General features: G+C 40.6%; 1 protein-coding gene across 1 annotated transcript in view; it reads right to left on the bottom strand.

Moving 5' to 3' along the window:
- Positions 1-13,450, bottom strand: part of LOC134884035 (sodium channel protein type 4 subunit alpha B-like) — a 125,203-nt gene that overhangs the window by 34,233 nt on the left and 77,520 nt on the right. Inside the window, exons 18-20 of the mRNA XM_063912631.1 lie at positions 8,208-8,381; positions 7,398-7,559; positions 6,723-6,917 (exon numbers count right to left, since the gene is read on the bottom strand). Of these exons, the coding sequence (XP_063768701.1) occupies positions 6,723-6,917; positions 7,398-7,559; positions 8,208-8,381 (531 nt within the window). The remainder of the gene's footprint in view (positions 1-6,722; positions 6,918-7,397; positions 7,560-8,207; positions 8,382-13,450) is intronic.

Here is a 13,450-nt window from a genome sequence, read left to right as displayed (position 1 = left end):
TAGTGTGAGATGTTCAATGGTTGATTAATTTGGACACAGGCCAACAACTGAAGAACAAAATAAATACAATTCTTAATAACCAAGAACAAAAAAATAGACCCCGCCTTTCGATCCCCCATCTTCTTACTGCACTGTTCTCTGTCATTTAGCGCACTCACACCAACACTCTGTGGTATCACAGTTTCCAGCGCAGGTTGATTACTCATTGTGTGATGAATAATGCCTGAGGCCTCTTGGTAACTGATCACCAAGTCTGAAAGCTGCTCTTAAACAGATTGGCTTCCCTTTAACCACAGCTAACAATGTGTGTGAGTGCGTGTGTGTTTGTGAGAAGTGCTTAAAGCTATTGAGGCGGATGCAGACAAAAAGTCATGTTCGTCATGTTTTTCCGGAATTACAGAAACAACAAAGGAAGAAGAAGAAGAAGAAGAACGATACCAACATGCACAAAGAAACATACATTTTAAAATGTTTACAGGGGATTTACTTCCTATATCTGTTCAAAACAAATATCACACATTCCGGTTACTGATTGAGTAAGAAGAAACCAGGCCAGTTGGTCAATATCTGACACCAGGAGGCAACACCTGACCTGCGGGTGTGTTTATGTGTGTCATATGGCATTTGTGTATCAGATGTGTATGGATTACAAAACCCTTGTTATTGTATAAAGAACACATTTGTACTTACCAATGTCATACTTAGAGCTCTTTTATGAATGTTTTCTTAAATTTGCTCATCATTTTTCTCATCGTGTGTGTGTGTGTGTGTGTGTGTGTGTGTGTGTGTGTGTGTGTGTGTGTGTGTGTGTGTGTGTGTGTGTGTGTGCTTTTGTGAATTTAACTAGTGAATGTGTAAAAAAAATAAAAACAATTGTGATTTTATGTCTATTTCTGTGTGTGTGTGTGTGTGTGTGTGTGTGTGTGTGTGTGTGTGTGTGTGTGTGTGTGTGTGTGTGTGTATTGATCCCAGCCCGGAGTGTGTGTGTTGTTTGTGAAACAGATCAGTGTCCGGCTGTTGCGCCATACCCATAGCGTTGACGTCTGATTGGCTGCGGGGCCAATAGATCGATGCTACTGATTGGTTAACATAGCAACACGACCGACGGCTCCCCTAATGCCCTTCCTGCCTCCGATAATCCGATCAGACACCGCTGACACCCAGAGGACTTCCTTTCTCTTCTCTGTGTAACGTCACTTATTTAACCTGATATTCATGAAAATATGATATATATATATACAGTCCACCGAAAACACGCTCAAATAATAATCTTTAAACGTGATTTGATAGGGGACAGTGAAAACAATCATCTTCAAAATACAGAATATTGTGGGAAAAGAAGTACTTAGATCTTGTACTTAAGTAAAAGTATTAGTACCACACTGTAAGAATAATCTATTAGAAGTCCTGATTAAGTTACTTTAGTAAAGAAAATAGGTCTACCAGGCAAATGTGATTAAGTATTAAATGTTAAATAATCCAACGCAGAAAAATGTAAACATTATATATTGCAACACAATGTTCACGATTTGAATTCTTATGCTATCATTAATATTCATATTCTATTTTGTTTTGTATAAATATAATTATATCTTTCTTTTCTGATATTTTTACTGTACATTTTATCTTTCAAATATTATGTTCATATTCATATTTAATTACAACATTTAGAATCCCCTCTTCCTAACAGACTTTAACATTCTAAATGTAATTTAGGGTCAATTTGACTGATTTGAACAGATCAAAAATATGTGTTTTGCTGGTAAAAACTAAAATGACAATTAATGAATTTTTCCAAGAAAAAAACCCCATCTAAAATCTTCCATTGATACTCCAAAATCAGACTAAAGTTCAACTCAGGTATTCGCGGAGACTCCTGGAAACAGCTGGTGCCCTGGAAACACGCTCAAACACACACACACACACACACACACACACACACACACACACACACACACACATGATGAATGAGCGGGGACATGATCTGTTTCTCCTCGTCACAACAAACCCCATTGAGCAAAGCCCCCTGGGATAAAAGCTCGAGGTAAGGAGAGAGAAGACTTGAAGCATCAGGGGACAGAAAGTGAAGAGTATAATGTTTATGTTTAGATTCTTTGATGTTTAAGTTCATGAACAACATCAGCTACTTACAAATTCAAAAGTTCTTTAAGCAAGCTGAAAGAAATATCATACATGACTTAAAAACCAGTGTTCATACATTCAGTACTTTGAAATGAGTAAATTACTGAGTATTGAGCTGATTATTAAAAGTATACTTAAACATTTTATTACCAACTTCCTCTATAACTGTGATTCTCCCTACATGTTCTGTCTGAGGATGAACCCTACCATACATTATAGATCCCCCCATCATTAATCAGACCTAGAATTTATCCAATTAACCTCCAAATTGCTGATTTCTGGTTTCTGAGTGGCTTTAGAGGCTCTGATGTGAAGTCATAATGATTAAAGGTGTTGAATACACACTGTTGGATGAAAAAGGAAGAAGAGTAATAAAGAGGAAGGTTGCGTGGCAGCAGGTGTGCTGCAGGTGAAGTGCTGACTCAGTGAAACACATTCAGCCGCTCATTTGTCAAAAACAGAAACCAAACATCTGCTCGACTGCTACAGTCTGCAGCTGCATGCACACACGCATGCACGCGCATGCGCACGAACACAAACACACACACACAAACACACACACACACACACACACACACACACACACACACACACACACACACACACACACACACACACACACACACACACACACACACACACACACACACACACACACACACACACACACACACACACACACACACACACAGCATTCAGAAACAAGGTCTGCAAGATACAGTATGAAATAGAAGAAGCACTTCCAGAGAAAAAGCAAAGCAAGAGCTGTATCAAACCATTTAAATGCATTAACTCATTACACTGTTATATATATCATTTATAATGTCTGTTAACATTAAGTGACTTCAAAAGAGCTGCAGGTAACTCTGGAAGTTTTATTTTCTGTGAACCAGTTGGGCATCTCATATGGAGTTATGATGTCAGACCCAGACTGATGCAAACACACACACACACCACACACACACACACACACACACACACACACACACACACACACACACACACACACACACACACACACACACAGAGTGGCACACCCTTGAGCCTACGTAGGTTTCAGGTTTCAAGGTTTCAAGGTTTTATTTGTCATATGCACAGCAGATACAGCGTATATGTTGGCAATGAAAATCTTATGTCGCGTGCTCCTCCAACAACTCAACATGCATGGTGCAAGTGGAGTTGTTGAGGAGCTCGAGACAACTCAACATGCATGGTGCAAGTGGAGTTGTTGAGGAGCTCGAGACACGGCAGCCATCCTCGGCGCCATCTTACTCACATCTTACGTAAGATGTATAAGAGAGGTAATTCCCCATCTCTATCCGCCATCGAAAGCATGTTTTGTTTTACCTTTAGCTAAATAACACACACACACACACACACACACACACACACACACACACACACACACACACACACACACACACACACACACACACACACACACCACACACACACACACACACACACACACACACACACACACACACACACACACACACACACACACACACACACACACTTTACACACAACACACACACACAGGCACATAGGACCTCACAGTGCATGCCATCAGCTGTGCCGTGACTTGTTTGAATGCAAATTGGAAGCCACTATTTAAGGTTACATGTGAACATAATTGTGTGTGTGACATAACAGTTGCTCAGGACCTGTGCCTCAGGGCCTTCTGGGTAATAGTGTAACATCATGTGAAATGTTGAAGAGAGACTGACTGATGTTACTGTTGACTTCATTCATTGCTTCCTTCACTCTAGAGATGCACAACACTCTTCTCTATTTGACTTCCTTTCCTTCTTTCATACACTTTCATTTACTTTGCTTCTTCCTCTTTTTCCTTCCTTTTACTGTCTTTAATTTTTAAATTGACCTTTTTTACTTTACCTTTACTTCCTTCTTCCTATCTTTATTTTTTGATTTGACCTTTTCACTATACCATTAATTTCCTCCTTCCTTTATTTTTTAATGTTACTCTTACCTCGTTCTTTCTCTTCCTTCCTATCACCTTCCTTTATTCTACTTCCACCACTTGCCCTTTACCTGTCTTCCTCACTTCTCCTTTCCTTTCTGGCTCTCTTTTCTTTCGTTGGTTAGCTCTCTCTTCCTTTATTTGTGGAATTCTTCCTCTTTGTTTCCCTTCTTTCTTTCTTCCTTTTGTACTATTTCATTCTAACAACTGCCTTCCGTTCCTCCCAATCCTTTCCTCCTTCTTTTATTCTCAATGTTCTTTTCCTTCCTTTGATTCCTTCCTTCCTTCCTATGTGCTCTTCCCTTACATCATCCCTCCCTGCTTCTCTCGGTTTAATACATGCACCCTGTCATCATACTTTCTGCTCTTTCTCTTTCTGTCCTTTCTTGCTCCTTCCTTTTGAGGTGCACGGTTGACATCGCATAACAAAAAACAGAATCATATTCACACACTTATGAATGCATGGATAAATGCCTAAACGCACTTACTCACACAAATACACAAAATACCACACACATTCTGATCCGAGCACAATGAGGCCATTTCAGAGGGATAAATCAGCTGAATTGGAAAGGTTCCGTCATCATGACACACACACACACACACACACACACACACAGAACACACACACACACAGAACACACACATGTGTTTGTGCATATTCCTTCAGTGCGGTCAGCATATCCCTCTGCAGGGAGAGATACAATTCCTGCAGCTGACAAGAGAAGAATAAGAGGCAGTTGACTGCCAGTGTGGGTGCGCGTGCGTGTGTGCGTGCATGCATGTGTGTGTATGTGTGTGTAAGCTGTCTGGTCTTTCAAGCTCGTTATTAAATATCCATGAGACCATTAAGCTAAATAGATGAATGAGACTCTATTATTGCCAAACACGCACACACACACGCAAGGACACACACACGGTCTACAGACTAGTGAATATATGAGACACTTTATGATAAATACAAATCTAAAAAAAGAATGAAATAAGAAACAAAATTAAAAAATCTACTGACATAAAAGTCTCCTGTTGGTGGTTTGAATTATTATTATCAAGCATTTTACTTTTCTTCTCAAAACATGCCAATACTCATAGTATTGTTTTCTCCCTTAATAAAGAACTACCACTTTGTTCTTTAAGACTGAGTGAATCTTTTTTCAGTTCTCCAGATTCACGAGGCCTTTGTTTTCTATAAACAATACTTATAATAAATATTTAGCAGAGGTTTATTCACAACTGAAACACACATTTTCTATATGAAAATATGAATTGATGCTGTATCCGAAAATAAGGTCATCAAGGACATGAGGAACTGTTTTCATATCAGTCAGTGCAAAGCTATTAATCTCAGTACTAATACCATCAAAAGTACGGCTTTTATTTGTTTGCATTATTCTCCAAATTTCTGAGCTTATTGTCAAGCAATGTACCAACTTTTTCAACCCTATTTTACACACAGCACATTTGATTTCACTGTGACCGAAAACAGGAAATGGTTGCAAGTTTAAATCTCATTTCCACATAGTGCAAATATTACTCAAATAATATATATACTTTGTTGTCTTCCTGACCTTTCTAAAGCAGCAGATTTGAATGTAAAGGGATCAGCGTTTGTGTTTGGATGTGATCATTTTGTTATCCCCCACTGACTCTTGTTTTTGATATCAAACACCCTTGTGCACTCTCATGTAACAGGAAGCATGACCTGGACTCACCGGTGTTATCTTCATGTACAACAAGCATAATCACCCAGACCCACTCACCCACACACATACACAAACACATACATACACACACTCACCCACACACACAAACACACACACCGACACACACACTCATGCAGAGTGGCTCATATTGCCAGAGGAAAAGAGGAGAGGAAAGATTTCCTTTCTTCTGATAACTATCGTTCATCTCATCTTACACTGTACCCCCCATACAACCACACACACACACACACACACACACACACACACACACTCATCTTACCTGCCTTACTATAAAATGTACCCCCCTCAACTAACCTCAGCTCACTACATGTCCTCACCTTTAAAACACATCAATCAATATTTGTGTGTGTGTGTGTGTGTGTGTGTGTGTGTGTGTGTGTGTGTGTGTGTGTGTGTGTGTGTGTGTGTGTGTGTGTGTGTGTGTGTGTGTGTGTGTGTGTCGACCATTACATTACATAGGTGTACTTTCTCTTCTCCAGTTACCCCCCCTCTCTGCTCTACATGGTTGAAAAGCCTTGTCTAAAAGTAACTAGTAACTATTGTTAGTATAGTAAAAATGATAATATTGGCTTCCAGATGTTAGCTATTTTGAAGAAATGCATTCATTCTCTTTGTAGATAAGTATAAATAATCTAAGTCTTTATATTAGAGGATTTTTTTAACATAAATTATAACTTTATTACAAAACATTAAAGACCCTTCCATTTTTAAATGTGATGTAGGGGAGGTGTGAATGTACACAGTTTCTGTATTGCTTTTAAAAATGTTTTAGTGTCCTGGTTGAATTTGACACAACCAATACCAAAGTGTTTTAAAATGTACACAGAATCTAAGGCTATAACCGCTTATCAAAGGGTCAAAGGTCACTCACCACCAGGTTTCCAATGACCATGACCAGCATGAAGACGAGTAAGCAGAGTGGCTGCCCGGCAACCTCCATGCAGTCCCACATGGTCTCTATCCACTCGCCGCACAGCACCCTGAAGACGATGAGGAAGGAGTGGAAGAAGTCCTTCATGTGCCAGCGAGGGAGGGTGCAGTCCTTCGAGATCTTACACACACAGTCCTGCAACGAGAGGGAACAGCGTCAACAAGCGTGTTTTCCCCCCACTTAAATATGTTTTTGGTTTATTGGTGAACACAATGACCACCTCAACTAACAACTATAGACATTTTATAAATAGAGGTACAAATTAAACAGCTTCTATCTCTAATGTTTGGTTTATCAGTCAGTCAGCTGAGCTCTCTGTGATGTGTGTCTTACTAACACTCAAGTATCATGTGTTATGAGTTATTATCTTTACTAATGCAGTTCTGGTATTTTTTCCCCCAGATTCCACTATTTGCTTTGTGCCTTGAATCATTTTTAATATATACTTGTTTATTTTTACTGAATGAGTAATGGTTTGAATCCTTCTATGTTCGATATTTCAAAATAACATATTACACCCCCCACACATGATCAGGTACAAACTTGCCGAACTCACAAAAACAGCATTTTTCCAGTTAATATGCATGTACAAATAGGTCAGAGGTCAGAGCTGACCTGGTAGTTTTTGCCGAACAGCTGCATGCCGACCACGGCGAAGATGAAGACGATGATGGCGAGGACAAGCGTCAGGTTTCCCAGAGCGCCCATGGAGTTACCGATAATTTTGATCAGGGTGTTGAGTGTCGGCCATGAGCGGGCCAGCTTAAAAACACGGAGCTGCAAGCAAAGGATTTTCAGAATAAGAGTCGTTCTTAAAATTAATTTTACCAACAGAAATTGTACATCCGTGAAATAAGAGAAAAGACTAATGTAAACCAACAAGAAAAAAAGAACGACGAAGAGAAAGAAAGAAGCAAACATATAATGTGTGTGTTGACGAGAGTATCTGTGTGTTTGCCTCGAGCAGACGATTACAATACCCAGAGTGACACTGGGAGAGATCGAGGCAGACAGACGAAGACAGGCTTCAAGGGATCTGTGTGTGTGTGTGTGTGTGTGTCTTGTGTTGATTGTGACAACCATCGTCCTTGTCTTGTGCTTCAATTTGTCTGCAGCTGAAAAGCAGCCAGCATGTGTTTTATTGAGTTTAATTGGGTGTAAAAGTATAAAAACTACAGTGTTAAAATATTCAGTTACAAGTTTCCTTCAATCTAAATCGGTGGATTTTATACAAACTTGACTTAAAAATCTCTGATTTTCAAGGGCGAATGAAAGAGAATATGTTTGTATAATGTTCAGGAATAGGTGTGTGTGTGTGTGTGTGTGTGTGTGTGTGTGTGTGTGTGTGTGTGTGTGTGTGTGTGTGTGTGTGTGTGTGTGTGTGTGTGTGTGTGTGTGTGTGTGTGTGTGTGTGTTTGCAGTCACCAGTCTAAAGGAGCGGAGCACGCTGAGCCCCTCCACGTCCGACAGGCCGAGCTCCATCAGGCTGAGGCAGACGATGATGCTGTCGAAGATGTTCCAGCCCGTCTGGAAGTAATAATATGGATCCAGAGCGATGATCTTCAGCAACATCTCTGCAGTGAAGATCCCGGAGAACACCTGCCACACACACAAACACACACGCTTATATTCACAAGAGAGCTGATATCTTAGTTTTTGAGGGAATTCTTAGTTGTTTTGTTTAAATCTGGTAAAAAGATGCTAAAGCCACATTAACACACCTATTCGACACTCTTTATCACCAAAGAGAAATTACTGTGTATTTTGTAAAGTGTGTTCCATATGATTGCATTCTCCCTTTCACAATAAAAGCCCTTGGCATACAGTATACACTACATCACTGCCTACCAGAGACATTTTGCTCGGAGGCAACCAAGCACAATAGCTTACAACCCAAAAATAACTAAGAGTAATGTTAACTGTGGAAATGGAAGTGCTGAAACAGAGAAAGAGGGAGATAAATACCTTTCTCTTCCAACTGAGTTACATCAGAGCAACACCTGACACAAACAGTAGATACTTTATACAAAATGCTGACAATAAGTGTGCAAGACAAAGTAAACTCCACAACATCCGGGGAACTTGCTTGTTTTTAAGGACTTTCACAATTGTGAACTAGTTAATTTTAACACGTGTGTGTTCTGGGAACAGGATGTTCTGTTTGCAGTTTGCAAAGGCAGCCATGTTCCTGATTTTCTTTTTTAAACTCTGATTAATTTGAACACTCTCCTCAGCGGTTTGATCCTTTAAGCCTCTGCAGACCTCAGCGAACTGGGTGTGCTTCGTCTGCTTTACATCACGTGTGTGTCTAGCGTGCATGTGAGTGTGTGTCCTCATAGCAGCAGCCTCTTCCTGCTTGTTGTTCGAGAAAGAGGAATAGTCTGGATGTGACACAGGCTACGTGACACACTGTGTGTGCGAATGTGTGTCTGTTTTTTCAAATGTGTGTATTTGTTTGTGTATTTTACAGGCATAGTATGTGCAAAAAGCAATGTGTGTGGTTTAAAGATCACACACACAAAATCAGGATCTTCCAGGAGTTTCCTCTCTTTCTAACACTACACACACACCCACACACACATACACACACGCCCACCCACACACACAGATGATCCTCTTACAGGCTCATTAACTCTGTAGTGCGTTGATTAGCTCCTCAACAATCACGCTGTTATTATTACCGGCATCAGGAGAGCCTCTCTTATCAGGGTGTGAGTATGAGGAGCTCTCAGACACAAAGGTAGAGGAAAAATGAGAATGTGAAATGAATCAGCCTCAGAGAGAGTGAATTTTAAATAAAGTAGAAGCAGGCATGTCAGAGTGCTACTCACATGTAATGCAGTGTTACTGATCAGTGCAGAGTGTGTGTAAGATTATGTTGACGTCAGGCGTAGTGACGTTAATGAAGTTAAACACAGTTCAGCTGTCAAATATCAGCAGCAGCCTCTGGCACACACACAGATACTCATGCTCTCATATTATATAAGTCATTTATAAACTAAGTGGAGATGTTCAGGGATTGATAAGATTTAGAAAATATGATAAACATAAATAATTGAGATCTTCTTGAATAGGATTATTATTCATTAATGTTTTACTTTCATTTATTTTATTTTATTACTTATGTGTCATTCACTTTACCTGTAACCAAATCATTCAAAATGGATGTGATCCTCAGCTCTGTTGGAGAGGGAACTGTGGCCCTTTTTAAGATATCTATACTTAAGACACAACTTAAGTAATTAAGTTTGTGCTTTTGAGGACACGCTGAAACTCAGACTGATGACTTTCAAATTCAGATGCAGAGTGTGTGTGTGTGTGTGTGTGTGTGTGTGTGTGAGTATGTGTGTTTCTGCAGAGGCAAAGTCTCTTATTCACTGACTGAGGGCTACTCTGACCGGCTTGGTGTGTGTGTGTGATTGTGTGTGTGTGTGTGTGTGTGTGTGTGTGTGTGTGTGTGTGTGTGTGTGTGTGTGTGTGTGTGTGTGTGTGTGTGTGTGTGTGTGTGTGTGTGTGTGTGTGTGTGTGTGTGTGTGTGTGTGTGTGTGTGTGTGTCTGTGTCTGTGTGTGTGTGTGTGTGTCTGTGTCTGTGTGTGTGTCACTGGTTCACGAACAGGGGATGTCAACATCAGCACTCACTAATAACAGTAGCATCAGCAGAGAGCGGATGACACGGACTTGTGTGTGTGTGTGTGTGTGTGTGTGTGTGAGAGAGAGAGAGAGAGACACACACACATATGATTATTTTTGCAACAAGCAGACAGATGTAATGAGGAAGCACCATGCCACACATGTAGAGCTTCATTATAACAGATATCTCATGTGAGTCTAGATTAAGTGTTTCTGAAATCAGTTATAAACCAATTACCAAATTATTTTGTTAAGTTACTTTTATATGTCGAGTTTCTCAGACAGATGTAGTCCCCAAAATGAAAGCTCCTTCAAGCATTGCCCTAGTGCCATTTAGAAAAGACAGCACAATGCTGACAGCTCTCTCTGTGTTTGTGGATGGGTATAGTTCACCCTCCAGTGTCCTGTCTTTGCAAATAAACTTCATTACTGCAGACTTTGAGGCTCCTTTTTCATTCACACACTAACAAGACCGGGAGGTAGCAAGTATTTCTTCAGGCATTCAGAAAAAATATCCACAAGGTCCTGAAGTCCTCGGGACAAAGAGTGTAAGGGGGCTGTGATGACAGCCTTCATGCAAACCACAGATGAAGCATCAAGTTTCAAAAGTGATAGTTGCTTACAGGATGCCCATAAATGTGCAGAGGTGCATGAATCACTTTTGGTTGGAATATTCCAAAGCACAGAGTTTAACTGAGTGGTATTGGTACTTTTATTTGAATAAATCGGAATACTTTTTCCACCTCTAAGCAGTCTCCAGCAGGACGACTTTGTCTGCTGGTGCAATGTCTGCTGTCAGTTGTAAATAAATGCAGAGACACATATCCATATGCTTTTGTTTTGCCCCCACTGTATCGACCCCTAGCTCTCACTATTAGAGACGTAGAAGCTAAAGTACACCCAGGAGGGGAGGGGCTCTTTATGGATGAAAGCCTACACTAAATGGTATGCATCCTTTAGATACATGCATGGAGATATTGACATGTGAGCAAAGCTGCAGAGCACAAAACAAACAACAACAAACAGAGGAAGCATTAGTCTACATCGATCCTGTCAGGAATGTCCTGACATGATCCTCAACACACTGCCTTATATAACACACACACACACACACACACACACACACACACACACACACACACAGACACACACACGGTCAGAAAGGCCAGTTAAATGCTATGCAAACATCTGAGGAGATTAGACGAATTATCCCATAAAGAACTTAGCGACTGCAGACTGAAATCGGATCCTTTTGACGTGATTCAGCTTTTGTCTGAGAGCTGAACCGAATAAATTAAATAAAGTTTAGACTGTTTACACTGCACAAGTATACAGACATACTAAAGCCGCAGAGGTAATATGAGACGCAGGTTATACAACAGCAAAGGATGGGGTTAAAGCATTCTGGGAGAATAATGGTACACAAAATAAACCAATTATCACTTAATTACACTGTCAATATCTCTCTATATATGCAGCAACTGTCGCTGTGAGGTTGTGCGGGCGCCTTTCAACCGGATTGTTGTGGCTTCGATCTAAACCTAGTCAACATGTCATTGTATCCTTGGGCGAGATACTTAACCCTGAGTGGCTCCCGATGGCATAGCCAACAGTGTGTAAATGTGTGCACTGAAGAGTGGTGCGAAATAAGTCCTAAAACCCCGAAATGAGTCAGCGTTTAACACTTCCTGTTCCATCGTCTGCAAGCCAATGCTTCTTTTGAACATGTTTTTGGTTAGAAGACTGAGAATAAGGTCTGTGTTTAACACAAGCTGAAGAGATCTAATGAGCGAACAGGTGAATTTAAAAATGGCGTTAGCTAAAAAGTGTCTAAATGAACCTACTAGATGTCATCTTGGCAAACATTAGCCACATTTAGCTTAGCGGCGTGTACATGGTCGAGGTTTTCAGTCATCAAACTGTGGACATTATCAATTTTGCATTGCTGGCAGGAAACTACGGGAGATATAATGCCTGATTGAAAGCCATTTGTATCTTTTTATTATTATTTTTTCTTTGTGGTCGATGAAGGGCTTTACTTCTTTGTGGCCACTTCAATGAAGCTCACAAGGTCCCCTTCCTGCCTAGATTTGAAAAATGCACCCCAGTTCCTGCTCAAGCTTCCTGTGCCCCTGCAGAGGATGCGTTGGTGTATAGTTAATTGATTGATGGATATTAAAATGGGTATGAATCTCTTCTCTTTGCGGTGCAGTTTTCAGCTTTTTTTAAAAAGATGTTAGGGTTAAAGTGGGCCTTTTGAAAGGCTGTTAACATGGCATGCATTTAATAAAAAACACCTTTATTTTAAGAAAAATTGTGAATACAGTGAATAGTAATGGCTTCAAATGTTGGGGTGGACTGGGAAAAAGTAGGGTAGAAGCTAAATTACTTTCAGTCCTGAAAAAAAGTATTTCAAATCTAAACTGTACTTATTCCTTCAGGCAATTTATTCACTGTACCTGAACTAGGTTATCATAGATTTAATAAAAGCATCTATCCGCTCTCAGTGTCCTGCCTTTAAGCACTGACCTGGTGATTGAACCGCGCTGCTGCAGGCCGACAGCTCCTGTTTCTACTTTTACACTTTATTACCATTCTCTGCCCCAAACAGCTGCCTGCAGCCTGAACTGAGGAAACCTGACATCCATGGACAGATAAGTGTGTGTGTGTGTGTGTGTGTGTGTGTGTGTGTGTGTGTGTGTGTGTGTGTGTGTGTGTGTGTGTGTGTGTGTGTGTGTGTGTGTGTGTGTGTGTGTGCGTGTGTGTCTGTGTGTGTGTGCAGGTGTGATCAACATGGTGCCCCTAGCCGTTCACACCTGAGGTGAAGCGATTAGCATATTGCATCAACCTATCAGCTGCTGTCAGATCAGCAGCACACCTGCGGGTTCAAACACGGCGTTAGTCACGCTGCGTAAAACACCCGACCCGGTTCTGTCAGATCCAATACTCAAACTCACCTCGACTTTCTAGTGAGGGACCAAAATAAAACAATTGCACGTTATTTTTCCTTCAAGAGCAAAGTGTTGATTTCTGCTCTG

Source organism: Eleginops maclovinus, chromosome 21 (assembly GCF_036324505.1).
Source record: "Eleginops maclovinus isolate JMC-PN-2008 ecotype Puerto Natales chromosome 21, JC_Emac_rtc_rv5, whole genome shotgun sequence".
NCBI classification, from domain to species: domain Eukaryota; kingdom Metazoa; phylum Chordata; class Actinopteri; order Perciformes; family Eleginopidae; genus Eleginops; species Eleginops maclovinus.
The sequence above is the reverse complement of the archived record's forward strand: the minus strand, read 5'-3'. Positions and strand labels throughout refer to the sequence as shown.